Source organism: Salvelinus sp. IW2-2015, linkage group LG33, assembly GCF_002910315.2.
Source record: "Salvelinus sp. IW2-2015 linkage group LG33, ASM291031v2, whole genome shotgun sequence".
Taxonomy (NCBI): Eukaryota; Metazoa; Chordata; class Actinopteri; order Salmoniformes; family Salmonidae; genus Salvelinus; species Salvelinus sp. IW2-2015.
The window spans coordinates 8,182,888-8,198,959 of NC_036872.1; the positions used below are offsets into that span (position 1 = coordinate 8,182,888).

The 16,072-nt window shown below is 41.8% G+C and overlaps 1 protein-coding gene across 3 annotated transcripts in view; it reads right to left on the minus strand.

Annotated features, from left to right (window-relative positions):
- The window catches only part of LOC111958123 (COP9 signalosome complex subunit 7b), a 158,699-nt gene that overhangs the window by 2,284 nt on the left and 140,343 nt on the right, over positions 1–16,072 (minus strand). Inside the window, exons 1-3 of one of the 3 annotated variants that reach the window (XM_023979308.2) lie at positions 2,116–2,305; positions 1,802–1,971; positions 1,532–1,607 (exon numbers count right to left, since the gene is read on the minus strand). In XM_023979308.2, coding sequence (XP_023835076.1) covers positions 1,532–1,607; positions 1,802–1,960 — 235 coding nt within the window. In that variant the 5' untranslated portion in view covers positions 1,961–1,971; positions 2,116–2,305. Of the gene's footprint in view, positions 1–1,531; positions 1,608–1,801; positions 1,986–2,115; positions 2,306–16,072 lie in introns of those variants that run through there. The other 2 variants (XM_023979309.2, XM_070437021.1) reach the window with 2 other exon arrangements.

A 16,072-nucleotide genomic window follows, 5' to 3' on the forward strand; every position in this document is an offset into this window, starting at 1 on the left:
GTTCATAATTGTGCACTCTCCTCAAACAATAGCACGGTATTCTTTCAGTGTAATAGCTACTGTAAATTGGACAGAGCAGTTAGATTAACAAGAATTAAAGTTTCTGCCTCCTCTTTCTGCCCATCTTTGGGCAGAAGGGGGGGTACCGATCCTATAGAGGTTAAACTGATGGATTTTGATGGGGATTTTTAAAATAATGTTACTTAGATTGAAGCAATAGACTTAAAGATGCACTATGCAGAAATCGCTCTGCCATTTCCTGCTTGCTAAAATTCTAATAGTTCGCATCATTTCGGTTTATGCGATAAAACAAGCAAGTATAGTGTAGAGCAGGGTTCTTCAACAGGTTGATCGCGAGCTGCCAGTGGCTCGTAGGCTCACATACGAGTAAATTGCCAAACAATTCTGAATGTACATGCAATTTGACAAGTATTAGATACCGCAAGCTCCAAGCTACTATCTAATCAATGCAACATTGACATCATCCCACCCCTGGTTAGCCACTATTAGCTCAAAAAGCCAAACCTAACACAATATCTGCCGATTAACTTCCAGCAATATTGCCCGTCTGTCTGTGTAGTGCATGCGTTTTTCTATCATTCCGTGTGTAAGCCAGTTGATGCAATAACCATCTTGTGGGTTGACAGAAACACTTTCCCCAAAATCTTCTCAATTTAATGGTAACTGAGAAGGCTTACCTGGCAGAAGTATATAATGAATAAGTATGTCATTTGTATCTATTATTTGTTATTGCAAACTTTGCTGTGAAATGAGCAACAGCAGTACAGAACCATKACTAGACACCCACATTTGATGGCATATTCCTTGCTTGCTAGATACATACTTAAAGAGCCAGATGCACAACTAAAAGGGAAATTACGCAACAAAATGTTTTCTACCAGACCAGGATTTTTTTTTACTGAGAAAACAATCTGGTAAAATATATTCCAGAAAATATTGTGCACTACTTTCTATTGTACACTGAGGACCTGGGGGAGAGTTGCAGAGGAGAGAAGATTGTGTCTATTTGAAAGCTAGAAAAAAATGAGCAGCTTAAAAATGTAGCTCTCATGCTAGAAAAGGTTGGAGACCCCTGGTGTAGATAATAATTGTACCATCTAAACTGCTGTGAAATAATTTTCATAACCKAAAATATTTCATTTTCAGCTGTTTTAAGCTGGCACACAAAACAGAAATTAAAAAGATGCAAAAACCAAACTTATGAACAGGAAGCATAGAAATAGCACACATTATACAGATCTATCTCTTCTTTGACTTGATTTCAATGAGAGAATGACAGATCTATAGACTATTCAAAACATTTCTATGTGAATTTGGTCAGTCGCCCAAAAGGTTACATAATGCAGCTTTACGGATTTTAAGATGAATGCACTAATTGTTATTCGCTCTGGATAAGTGTCTGCTAAATTGACTAAAATGTAAAAATGTAAATCAACCCGTGGATACTGTAGCACCATGACCGTGTAACATGAATAACACAAGCAGAAAAAAGCATGAAAGGATCAACTACCTTTATAATCATGGTATGTGCCATAGGCAAACATGTTGAGCAGTTGACTGTAGCCTTCATTGGGACCTTTTGACATCTACAAAGGGAGAGCAGGGAGTTAGGAAAAATTGACAACATTGTACGCAATCACATACCTTGAAAACAGTGACATCTAGTGTTGTGGGGTTAGCCATTACATTTGAGTGAAAAATGAATGCACTCCACATTCATACACAACTCACTCCACTTTAGAAAACAAATAAAAAGAAGCTGGTTAGCTAGCTAAGTTACCTGTTGAATGCAGGGGAGGTCTAGGAATTCTCCGAAGACATATACCCCCGGAGCTTCCAGTAATTGTTTTATGAGGGCAATCAAAGCGGGTCCTTTAGTATTTTTGGCCAGCAACATGAACTGCTCGAGCTGGTTGCTGTGTTTCGGCTCTCCAGCCATCTGAGGAAAAACTGAGAGGAGCTAGCTAACGTTAGCGATGTCATTTTAGCTGGCTAGCAAACTGGCTTATATTATAAACCACAGCAAGGCAATAAAGTTGACTAGCAAGTTTTGCTCACAGGCAGTTACAGAAGTTTGCTACTGTAAGTACTCACATTGTTTTTGGTTATCTTGTCAAGAAATATTTTTTCGAGCTGCTTGACTTAATGCCAACTTGTTTTTAGGAGAAAGATGTGGGGGCGTGTCTAGGCAAATGACACACGCTTTTACAGGATACATTAAAGGGATATTTCATCAACATTACAAAATTATGTGTTGGTTTCCTTACTCTGTAAGCAGTCTATGGTCATCGGGAAGTGTGCAATTTATGGCAAATTATTTATGGAATATCTACATACACGTACAGAGGCCCATTATCAGCAACCATCCCTCCTGTGTACCAATGGCACGTTGTGTTAGCTAATCCAAGTTTATCATTTTAAAAGGCTAATTAGTCATTAGAAAACCCTTTTGCAATTTTGTTAGCACAGCTGAAAACTGTTGTCCTGCTTAACGAAGCCATACAACTGGGCTTCTTTAAACTAGTTGAGTATCTGGAGCATCAGCATTTGTGGGTTTCGATTACATGCTCAAAATGTCTAGAAACAAAGAACTTACTTCTGAAACTCGTTAGTCTATTCTTGTTCTGAGAAATTAATGCTATTCCATGCGAGAAATTGCCAAGAAACTGAAGATCTCGTAAACGCTGTGTACTACTCCCTTCACAGAACAGCGCAAACTGTCTCTAACCAGAGTAGAAAGAGGAGTGGGAGGTCCCGGTGCACAACTGAGCAAGAGGACAAGTACATTAGAGTGTCTAGTTTGAGAAACAGACCCCAATTAGTCGACTGGTGGATTGCTTGGTCGTTAGGCTGTTGGTCAACCAAGATTGTTTTAGTCAAGCAGATACAAATATATATGCAGTACCAGTCAAAAGTTTGGACACACCTACTCATTCAAGGGTTTTTCTTTATTTTTACTATTTTATACATTGTAGAATAATAGTGAAGACATCAACACTATGAAATAACACATATGGAATCATATATTTTATATTTGAGATTCTTCAAAGTAGCCACCCTTTGCCTTTATGACAGATTTGCATACTTTTGGCATTCTCTCACCCAGCTTCACTTGGAATGCTTTTCCAACAGTCTTGAAGGAGTTCCCACATATGGTGAACACTTGTTGGATGCATTTCCTTCACTCTGCTGTCCATCTCTCTCATCCCAAACCATTTCAATTGGGTTGAGGTCAGGTGATTGTGGAGACCAGGTCATATTATGCAGCACTTCACCACTCTCCTTGGTCAAATGATTCCATYTGTGTTATTTCATAGTGTTGATGTCTTCACTATTATTCTACAATGTATAAAAAATAAAAATAAAAAAAATCCTTGAATGAGTAGGCGTGTCCAAACTTTTGACRGGTACTGTATATATTTGCGCCCATCTCAGTGAACTAATTAATCCATTGCGGAGGCCTAGACTAAAAGACAATTTATGCTTGATCCGAAAACGTMGTCGGAGGCTCCATATGAAGGAGTGAAGCAATTGCGGAGCCTCCAGAGGCCAAATCGAGCTCTGTACCATATCGCCATGCGCCTCCCAAATTTTGTAACAATGCGGAGGGCTCTTCATTGACATGATTGGTTGACGGTAGGTGGGGGCGGTATATCCTGTATAAACGCGAACTCACTTCCTTGACAACAGCTCTGCACTGCTCGGTGAATCGCAAAGAGTATGAATACCCTGATTTCTCATATTACCGTAAATTCTGCATGACCAATGCAGAAGTCGGATTGACCATGTCCCAATGCACTTCTCTCTCCAGAATATGCTCTCTCCCGCCAATTTGTGCACATTCATTGTTTCATAACTTCATTGTGTGAATTGTTAGTGTATATCAATTCCCATTACATATATCACCAGTAGTAGGCTACATTTACCGTTAATTCCTATGATTTCTATACTCTAACGTTTAGTTGTGGTAATTATTTTAATGCATTCAATATTATTATTCCCGTCTTCCCGTTCTCATTGTCTGAGTGGACACATTGTTGGCAGAGTGCCAACCTATGCTACACTTGTGAGAAGCAAGTTTTGGTTTATTTAATTCAATTTATGAGTTTTGTCAATTTAGTCATTGTCTTTTGTGTGGAGCGCTCCTGTCAATGTTGAGTAAGGACGCGCACGCATAGAAGTAGGCCTATATAATAGGCTACCTAAAAAAATCTTTCCAGCACTGAAGAGSAACGGGAACTCAAGCAGTAGAACATTTGAAGGACCGGCACTCAGCTCTGGTGAGCTACTGCCCAAGTCAAACACGGCTTCTTATCCCTTGCACAAATAGGCTACAGCTGTGTCTGTCCGGTCCTCACTGGCGTGGAAACTCTGTGTCCAGAACATTTTATGCAATGTTGGAAGTTCGCTAGCGCAAACTCGGGGCTGGACCCAATTTAATAGTTGATACAATGTTTCAAGTTCGTTGCAGACATGTGTAGCCAATGTGATGTATAGGATATTTATTTTTATCAGGATATTTTATACATGCAAACTGCAATTTTTTGATGTGTTGTCTTTATGTAGGTTATTTTTACATAGTTGGCAATAGAAGTTCCTTTTTAGGTTTCTATCGTTTTCATTTATATTTGGATAGAATGTTGATTAACCACATGACAATGATTTTCAGATATGAATACGTTATTATAAATTAAATGAAACTGTTTCACGAAAATGTGCATATGAAAASCATTACTGGCAAGCAAATCGGTAGAAATGGTAAGATACATTGGAATTCAATATGAGAAAGATTGCTGACTCCTCTCAGCAGGAGCGGGGGGAGAATAGTTGGGTCAGGTTAAGGTTGTTATCTTCTGGTTATCTAGATCTCTGGCGCCATCCTGAGGCAATTGTCTTATTTCATCAAACCATAAGCTTTAAGAATCAGACAAGCTCAATGCATATAGTTAATTTTATTAAAACACAAAGGGTGTGTCTACATATGGAAAAATACACGTTTAACATTTCCAGATTGATCGAAAGAACAGACGACTTTCGGACGACCAAGATCATTTTTAGTCGGGGACAGCCCTAAATTCTACACAGTTTGCCATGACTTATGCCATGTTAATTCTTTAGAGTCTTAGACATTGGGGGAGGGGGCCTTTACTACTAAACCCATAGAAATGCATTGAATAACACATTCATACATGTAAAAAAGGACAGTAAAAAAAAATATCATAAGAAACAAGGTTTTGAAGTGTCTGTAGTAAATCTAGGGGATAAAAAAACCCTGAATATATACAGTRGTGGCAAAAAGTTTTGAGAATGACACAAATATTAATTTCCTTAAAGTTTGCTGCTTCAGTATCTTTAGATATTTTTGTCAGACGTTACTATGGAATACTGAAGTATAATTACAAGCATTTCATAAGTGTCAAAGGCTTTTATTGAGTCAATATKTGTAGTTGTCAATTAACTTCTGGGCCACATCCTGACTGATGGCAGCCCATTCTTGCATAATCAATGCTTGGAGTTTGTCAGAATTTGTGGGGTTTTGTCTGTCCACCCGCCTCTTGAGGATTGACCACAAGTTCTCAATGGGATTAAGGTCTGGGGAGTGTCCTGGCCATGGACCCAAAATATTGATGTTTTGTTCCCCGAGCCACTTAGTTATCACTTTTGCCTTATGGCAAGGTGCTCCATAATGCTGGAAAAGGCATTATTCGTCACCAAACTGTTCCTGGATGGTTGGGAGAAGTTGCTCTCGGAGGATGTGTTGGTACCATTCTTTATTCATGGCTGTGTTCTTAGGCAAAATTGTGAGTGAGCCCACTCCCTTGGCTGAGAAGCAACCCCACACATGAATGGTCTCAGGATGCTTTAKTGTTGGCATGACACAGGACTGATGGTAGCGCTCACCTTGTCTTCTCCGGACAAGCTTTTTTACGGATGCCCCAAACAATCGGAAAGGGGATTCATCAGAGAAAATGACTTTACCCCAGTCCTCAGCAGTCCAATCCCTGTACCTTTTGCAGAATATCAGTCTGTCCCTGATGTTTTTCCTGGAGAGAAGTGGCTTCTTTGCTTCTCTTCTTGACACCAGGACATCCTCCAAAAGTCTTCGCCTCACTGTGCGTGCAGATGCACTCACACCTGCCTGCTGCCATTCCTGAGCAAGCTGTACTGGTGGTGCCCCGATCCCGCAGCTGAATCAACTTTAAGAGACGGTCCTGGCGCCTGCTGGACTTTCTTGGGCGCCCTGAAGCCTTCTTTACAACAATTGAACCGCTCTCCTTGAAGTTCTTGATGATCCGATAAATGGTTTATTTAGGTGCAATCTTACTGGCAGCAATATCCTTGCCTGTGAAGCCCTTTTTTGTGCAAAGCAATGATGACAGCACGTGTCTCCTTGCAGGTAACAATGGCTTACAGAGGAAAAACAATGATTCCAAGCACCATCCTCCTTTTGAAGCTTCCAGTCTGTTATTCGAACTCAATCAGCATGACAGAGTGATCTCCAGCCTTGTCCTTGTCAACACTCACACCTGTGTTAACGAGAGAATCACTGACATGATGTCAGCTGGTCCTTTTGTGGCAGGGCTGAAATGCAGTGGAAATGTTTTTTGGGGATTCAGTTAATTTGCATGGCAAAGAGGGACTCTGCAATTAATTGCAATTCATCTGATCACTCTTCATAACATTCTGGAGTATATGCAAATTGCCATCATACAAACTGAGGCAGCAGACTTTGTGAAAATTAATATTTGTGTCATTCTCAAAACTTTTGGCCACGACTGTATATACTGTATATATACACACACACATACTGAACAAAAATATGAATGCAACATGTAAAGTTTTGGTCCCATGTTTCATGAACTGAAATGTAAAATCCCAGAAATGTTCCATACACACACACACACACCTTATTTCTAGCCAATTTTGTGCAGAAATGTATTTTCATCCCCGTTAGTGAGTATTTCTCCTTTGCCTAGATAATACATCCACCTGACAGGTGTGGCATATCAAGAAGCTGATTAAACACCATGATCATTACAAAACAAAGATACAGTACTTCTATCTTAAATTGATACATTTTGATGGGGATTTTTTGTTATATAATTTATTGTAGATTGACACACCGGTGCGTCAATCGACTCTAAAGGGGGTTAAAGATATCTGAGTGAGAGTGAATTACAAAATCAATGGGGGCTTCCTGGAGGTCAGTGTCCCTGGCCACGTGCCCTGCGTGCCTGGTCGGTATTCGGCCATGATTACTACAAGTTTAGATAGTTGGCTTGACTAATTTACCAATTAAAAAATTGGTAGCTGACATGGCTAATTGAGTGACTGTCAGTGACTGACATCACAAGAGAAAAACTGCTGATGCACAACCACATTTTGAAATTGCACCTTGTGTATTCTACTATTCTAACTCTCAACAGTAAGTTGAGACCCTAGCGGCCGGGGGTCCTAAGTGACCGCTTATGTCACCTCTGCCTGGAGCCGGCTCTGACTTAAATCCTAATAATTATAGGCAGATTATTCACATATGGACCATGAGATATTTCCACCCTGTTAGGGACATACACATAACTATCTCAAAGTGTTAACAATGCATGTACACAGCTAGATTTAGATTTTCTAAGACATCAAAGGTTCATTTATTTCTTCAAATAATTATAAAACAATGATTATTGACTGAAACGTATGTTATTTTCAGGGGTCGTTGTCCTGTTGGAAGACGAGCATTCGCGCCAGTCTGAGGTCCTGAGCGCTCTGGAGCAGGTTTACAACAGGGATCTCTCTGTACTTTGCTCCGTTCATCTTTCCCTCGATCCTGACTAGTCTCCCAGCCCCTGCTGTACCCACAGCATGATGCTTTCCCCACCATGCTTCACCGTAGGGATGGTGCCAGGTTTCCTCCAGGGGTGACGCTTGGCATTCAAGCTAAAGAGTTCAACCTTGGTTTCATCAGACCAGAGAATCTTGTTTCTCGTGGTCTGAGAGTCCTTTCGGTGCCTTTTGGAAAACTCCAAGCGGGCTGTCATGTGCCTTTTACTGAGGAGTGGCCACTCTACCATAAAGGCCAGATTGGTGGAGTGCTGCAGAAATGGTTGTCCTTCTGTAGCTCTGCCAGAGTGACCATCGGGTTCTTGGTCACCTCCCTGACCAAGGCCCTCCTCCCTTGATTGCTCAGTTTGGCTGGGCGACCAGCTCTAGGAAGAGTCTTGGTGTTTCCAAACTTCTTCCATTTAAGAATGATGGAGGCCACTGTGTTCTTGGGGACCTTCAACGCTGCAGAAATATTTTGGTACCCTTCCCCAGATCTGTGATAAGCGTTACATCTGGAGGAAACCTGGCACCATCCCTATGATAAAGCATGGGGGTGGCAGTATCAGCGACACTCCCCATCCAACCGGACAGAGCTTAAGAGAATCTGCAGAGAAGAATGGAAGAAACTCCCCAAATACAGGTGTGCCAAGCTTGTAGCGTCATACCCAAGAAGACTCAAGGCTGTAATCACTGCCAAAGGTGCTTCAACAAAGTTCTGAGTAAAGGGTCTTAACACTAATGTAAATGTAATATTTCATTTTATTCTTTTTATATACATATACATTTGCAATTTTTTTTTTTTTATCAGTTTTTGCTTTGTCCTTATGGGGTATTGTGTGCAGATTAATGAGGGGGGGAAACTATTTAATCCATTTTAGAATAAGGCTGTAACGTAACAAAATGTGGAAAAAGTCAAGGGGTCTTAATGGCTTATATTTGAGGAATATAACCCGGGGTACATGGCAAAAACGCCTACATCCACTAAAAACAAAATGCCTAAAATTAACTTTGAGAACCATATTTTTGTGTTTTTATGGTAAAGGGACACCTAACTTTATATTTAAAGCCCTTTTGAATCCACATTTTACCCCAAATATGAGGTGATATTTCCTCGGGACAGAAAATGCACCAGATTTTTTATTTGAATTTTCCCCTAATTTTACAAGGTAAGTTGACTGAGAACACATTCTCATTTACAGCAACGACCTGTGGAATAGTTACAGGGGATATGAGGGTTGGATGAATGAACCAATAGCATTGTAGGAATGACCCGACTGGTAAGATGCAGAGGTCCTGGGTTTGAGCCTTGGGGTGAGATGAATAATGGTGCCTAGTGTGTGAAAGCCCCTTAGAGATTCATCTACAATTAGATCTACAAGGCCGTTTTATTGATCTGCCAGTATTTTCATTTAGAGATTCTGGTCAACTCTTTGTTTCCTTTCATGCATCCTACCAATTATTATTGGATTATTCACCATGGCACACATTTGTTAGTATAAAAACTAAACTTATTTCTCAGTTTGGTTGGCTTTCGTGGAGATCAGACCATTTTCATTTGCAGAGATATTTGTGCGTTTTTGACCAAGTAACACATGTATACTCTGGTTCATCAGTGAACTCAGACTGGTCTTCTGTGTCTGTCATCACTCTTTGACCAGAGTGCAGTCTGGTATCCGTTTACTCCCAGTGGCCTATCCACACATTAGAGAGTACCAGACTCCGTTTTACCTAGTGACTTGGATCTACAGTTGACCAGAGTGCAGTCCGGTATCCGTTTACTCCCAGTGGCCTATCCACACATTAGAGAGCACCAGACTCCGTTTTACCCAGTGACTTGGATCTACAGGTGCGCTCAGCTCAACACTGGGGTCACTGTTGAGTAAGGTTAAAGGGTGAATGTAGCACATTATCACAATGTAGCCTGAAGTGTCGCCCTTATGCCACCGAATTGTTAAAGTCCTCTTCCAGTCTCCTTTTCAACTCATTTAACAAATGATTTACTTCGCAAAAGGCACATCTCAATTGGTCGTCCAGGCATGACATGACTTGGCACAAGTGGTGGGGTGGAACTTTCCTATTTTGTTCTCTATTGGTCCTCTACTGTTCCTCAAGCAAGGGAGGAGGCTGATGACATCACTTCTGACCTTCAAACTTCCTCAGAACTCCTTGAAGTTTGCAGTTGTGTCTAAAAAACACTATTTTGCTCAAAACATATTTTTCTTACCCTGTAGTGATTAGAAGATAATAAGATAAGGAGGTGCAGTTCCCCTTACTGGTCTGTAGACAAGCACCAGGGTATTGAGGATGATGCGAACTTCGACTGGAAGCCAGTGAAGTTTGCGAAGGAGCGGGGTAACATGGGAGAGCTTAGGAAGGTTGAACACCATGCGGGCAGTGGCATTCTGGATAAGTTGCAGGGGTTTGATTGCACAAGCGGGGATCACAGCCAACAGAGAGTTGCAGTAGTGTAGACGGGAGATAACAAGTGCCTGGATTAGGACCTACACCGCTTCCTATGTGAGGAAACGTTGTGTTCTACGGATGTCGTAGAGCATGAACCTGCAGGAGCGAGTCCCTGCTTTGATGTTTGCAGAGAACGACAGGGTGTTGTCCAGGGTCACGCTAATGTTCTTTGCACTCTGGGAAGGTGACACCGTGGAGTTGTCAACAGTGATGGAGAGGTTTTGGAGCGGGCAAGCCTTTCCCGGGAGGAAGAGCAGCTCCATTTTYTCAAGGTTGAGCTTGAGATGGTGGGTCGACATCCAAGCTGAGATGTCTGCCAGGCACTCATAGATGCATGTRGCCACCTGAGTGTCAGAAGGGAGGAAGGACAACAGTAGATGAGTGTCATCCGCATAGCAATGATAGGAGAGACCATGTGAGGATATGACAGAGCCGACAGAGCCAAGTGCAGACACAGATCCTCTCCACGCCACCCGGTAGGAGTGACCTGCCAGGTAGGATGCAATTCAGGAGTGTGCAAAGCCTGAGACACCCAGCCCTGAGAGGTGGAGAGGAGGATCTGAGGGTTCACGGTGTCGAAGGCAGCAGATAGATCTAGGAGGATGAGAACAGAGGAGAGAGATTCAGCTTTGGAAGAGCGGAGAGCCTCCGTCACACAGAGAAGAGCAGTATAAGTTGAGTGAGCTGCCTTGAAGCCCTACTGGTTAGGGTCAAGAAAATTGTTCTGAGAGAGATAATGAGAGAGTTGGTTCAGAGAGGGTACGCTCAAGTGTTTTAGAAAGCAAAGAAAGAAGGGTTACCGAAGGGGAAGGTCGGACCGGACAGGAGGAATGGGGAAAATGAGAGTCAAATGATGCAGAAAGGTAGAAGAGTAGGGTCGAAGAGGCAGAGTCAGTAGACAGAAGGGAGAAGGACTTAGCAGAAGAAAGAGATGATGTGACAGAAGAGAGGAGAGTAGCAGGAGAGAGAGCGAAGTTTGCGGTGGCGCATTACCATCTGGCTTGGGGCTGAGTGGGTAGGGTTGGAGGAGAGATGGATAGAAAGGGAAACAAAGTAGTGATCAGAGACACAGAGAGGGGGTTGCAGTGAYATTAGTAAGCGAACAGCCTCTAGTGAAGATGAGGTCATTCCTTTTGTKCAGGTGGGTGAAGGCAGTGTGTAGTACAATGACGATTGCGTCGTCCATGGATGTGTCGGGGCGGTAGGCGAATTGGAGAGGGTCGAGTGTGTCGGAGAGGGAGGAGGTGATGTAGTCTTTGACTAGCCTCTCCCAGCACTTGATGATGATGGAAGTGAGTGCTACTGGTCGGTAGTAATTCATTTCAGTTACTTTCCCTTTCTTGGGCACGGGATGATAGTGGACAACTTGAAGCAGGTGGGGATAATGGCCTGAGCTAGAGAGAGATATGAAAACGTCTGAAAATACAACAGCTAGCTGGTCTGCACATGCTGCGAGGGCGCGGCTAGGGATGACATCTGAGCCGGCAGCCTTGCGAGGGTTAACACCCTTGAATGACTTCCATACGTCCTCCGTGGAGACCGTAAGCACCTAGCCCTCGTTGTCCTCAGGGGCTCACCTCGGCAACTCAGAGTCGCTATGCTCGAAATGTGTCGTCTGGTAGGGAGGCGTTGGAGTCTGCAACGTGATTGGCTTTCTTTTTGTAATCCGTGATCGTTAGAAGCCCCTTCCACATACGCCTCATATCCGACCCGCTGAATTGCTCCGCCACTTTGTCTCTATACTTGTGTCTCGCCATCTTGATGGATCTGCGTAGGTCGTATTTGCAGTGTTTATCCATACAATTTTCCCCGGTCACCATGCCATGTTCATAAGCATCATCTCTCTCCTTCAGTTTCCCAACCATGCTGCCATCATTCCACGGTTTTTGATTTGGGTATGTTTTGAAAGACACCATCGCTATCACGTCATCTATACATGTTTTTAAAAATCCGGTGACTGAATTGGTGTATTCATTGATGTTATCCACAGAGGCGCCCGGGAACATATTCCAGTCTATGTGATCAAAACAGTGTGTGTTCTTTACTGTATTTGTATATTTGGGATATCGCTTTTCAACAGGAATTGTTCAAAAATTGCTGGAGGACGTCTTTAACTTTTCGTGGCACCGACTCGTAAGATGCTTTGGGAGGGCGGTCACTTGTGCTAGCAAAGCAGATGTCCTGGGTTTGAGCTAGTCGGTGTGAGATGGCAACAGTAACAAGGTGTAATGAATACTTTTTTTGGGGGGGGGTGTTTCTTTAAGACCATCAGGAAATGTCCTGACAACTGARAACTGTTCTTGCAGCGTTCCCATTAAACATGTCTACAACATAAATATTGTATGTTCTAAGAATATGGCAACCATGTTCTGTGTATGTTTGGTAGGACGTTGATGGAAAAATTTCCAYACCCTCAGAAAACTGGACACCTGAATGTTCTTGCAGCTTTCCTCTGAAACATGTTTAGAATATTAACCATGTTCTGGATAAATTCTATTTGACATTAAGGGAATGGTCTCTTGCACATCACCCTAATGGGAGTCTTAAGGGAAAGTTCTGTAACGTTTTGGGGACGTTTCTTTTTAGCTGGGCTACTATTCCTATTGTGATGAGTAGATTGCATAGTCATAATTTAGGCTGATAATATAACTCAATCACTGTTAGCAAAACAGACAGCTCTGAACAATGCATGACTGACCGCGTAGTGACATAAAGTAGGCCTAATCAGAGACGTTTTTTCTCTTTTCTCTGCATGGGAAAAATGTGGCCATTTATAAACACATTTCATGCAATTCTAGTACACTTTATACGACTGAAGACATAAGCAACATGTTTTTTTTAATACGACACAAATTAGTAGCCTACTCTGCTGACACTGACAAACAGATCAGTAAAAACGACCTTGTCTGCAACCATCTGATTTAGGCCTGCGAAATGGGGAGTTGTGTACAATATGACATCCATCTAGCCTGGAGGAGGAAATGATTGTCCCCAGAAAAACTTTACAGTGGTACTGATCCAATGATAAAGAGTGAATATGCGCACATATCCAAGATATGGCCAATAAGATAGGCTACTGGTCGCTCAATTGGGGGATGGGAATTTTGATAACTTGAGACAGATTCGAGTATTTTCTTTGTCTTCTCTTTTCAGCAATAGCCATTTGCTTTCTAAACTATGWTTTTCTAKAAWWWWWWTATTTTTATTGAGATAGGCCTATRTAACTGCTTTTCACTGACTGCTGTGACAGAACAATCAGCTATTTGGTAGGCTATTAGCCACGCACTGCCCAAATTGCGTGCTGAAAACAATCCATAGCTCATTTTAAAAAGAAGCTKATTATCYTCTGTGGCCAAATCATGCTCTCTTGTGACATATGTTGAATGATTTATTTCTGTAAAAAACAAGTAGTTATAGGCTACAGCTAATTTCCATTTACTTTCAATTTAATTTTACTAAAGCTTGTCTTCCCCTAGCCTATTTGAGTCACAAAGCAATTGGCGCACCGCCTAAACCGCTGACCGGCAAAGCAAGCTGCCTGGCTCTGTCTCTGCTTTCTTAAAGTGTGAGAAAGGTACAAGCTGGCAGCTTCTCTCCAAGCGATGCTCCGCATGTTCCTAAAGCCAGCCTATTTGATACTCTAAACAGCCGTTGCATTTTAATGGGGATTGGATTTTTTTTTTGTCAACTTCTTTGTTGACCAACTTTTACATTTTTGGTCTTGATGGAGAACGTCTCACTGGAGGGCAAGACTAACTACTTTGTGAAGCGTGTAGGGGAGTTCCAGAGAATGGGCATGATGTCTGGCACCATGGGCATGATGTCTGGCACCATGGGCATGATGTCTGGCACCATGGGCATGATGTCTGGCACCACAGACAAAGCCTTCCGGCTGGATGCTGACATCTAAAGCTCTTACAGGCCCCCCAAGATGGCCTTGACATCAGACTCTCTTGCCTGACTGCCAATGTTTTATTTCACCTTATTTTAACATTCTGTCATAAAGAGCACATGTTCAACTTAATAAAACATCACTTTTCCCATCTCAAGAGGTAAAAAAAATAAAAATACTATAGTAAGTGCCTATTAAGTGCCAAATAAAGTAACATGGTTGACCGTAACAGGGTTGACGACTTCCTCTTAAATCAGACACAAATACTCGTGACAGGGGAATGTGCAACAGGGAGGGTTAACTGGAGACAAAAAAAGGTATTGTCTATCTATGGGTAACAGGGTGGATGTGTTATGCTCGACCCGCTCAGTTTCCCACCACAAAACACCAGAAAATTGCCATTATTATTATTTTTAAAAAAGGAATAGTTTCACCACAAGAGTTCAGTTCACATAACAGGGTTGACCTTAAAACGAGGGACAAAATAACTAGGACTTTACCATGACGGGGAAAACTTGGAGACATGTTGGGGTTAAGTGGGTTAAAATCTTCCTAGAAGTCATAGATGTACAGAGAGACATGTCAAAATGCAGAATATTGGCACTTTAGCAAGTCTTTATTCCTATTAAAAGTCAGATTTATTAAATTGTCCATGTGGTCTATATTAAAGGGAACTTCATTTAATACAACAAGCTTTTAAAATTCAATAGCCTATTTGTGCACAATTTCTACTTAAAATATCAAAGGGAAGGTGCTCATTTCGTGAAACGACCCAAAGAAGAACTTCTCTTCGGCCCAGATTTACTTAATTTGTACTAGACGAATGTTTGCACCTAAAAACTCTATGCCTAATAAATCACTGTGTGTGTTTTTTTCACGAAAATAACTCAAAATATTTTAAAAATAATTTTAAAATAATTTATAATACATCTAACATGACCTGTGTGAAGACTATGCTGTTCTGTGTGTTTCTATTGATGCGTTTTGTATATCTGAGTTTGTGCTGTTAACCAGAGCTGGCGACCATGTCACCTACCCTGTTATGTTCCTTTTGCTTTGTTAGGTGGGTGACCCTCCAGCTTGTAGAGAGGGGAGCCAGCCATTCGTTGTTTGGTGTGTTCCTAATGCATACGCGTTCATTCAATTCCTATTTCTTTTGCACGTTCTAAATCAGGGCTCTCCAACCCTGTTCCTGGAGAGCTACTGTCCTGTAGGTTTTCGCTTCAACCCTAATCTAGAATCTAGCGCACCTGATTCTAATACTTAGCTTGTTGATCAGCTGAATCAGGTTAGTTACAATTGGGTATGGATTGAAAACCTACAGGAGGGTAGCTCTGTAGGAACAGGGTTGGAGTGGCCTGTTCTAAATATATCATCTATTTTGCTTGCCTCTGTTCAGCCTCATTGTCTGTTTGAGTTGTATACTGGTTTACTAGAAAGGTGAGAGTATTAGTATGATCAAAAACCTGTTCATTGGATCCATGTTGTTCTGAGGTAGCCTACGTTAGTGGGAAATGCAGTTTATATGGAAAGCATCTTATCTTTCCTGATATAGAGTAGGTTAATGATATGTGACTGCCAAACAAATTAGAATGCAGGGCTATTTAACTTCTGTTATTCTATGCTAAATAATGTGTGTATGATGAGCATAAACTGGGTCTCGATTCTCCTCTAGTTACACGTGTAATGGACTACTACTCATCCTTAGGTGCAAAAAAATGAATGCACCCCTTGATGCACTACATACGGACACGCACACACACACACACGCACACACACTCTCAGGTATTATTGACATAGTTGGGTGCAGTGAAGACAAACATTGTCTCCAAGGCAGTTGTAATGTGAATACAGAGAGAGAGGGTGCACTAGAGTAGA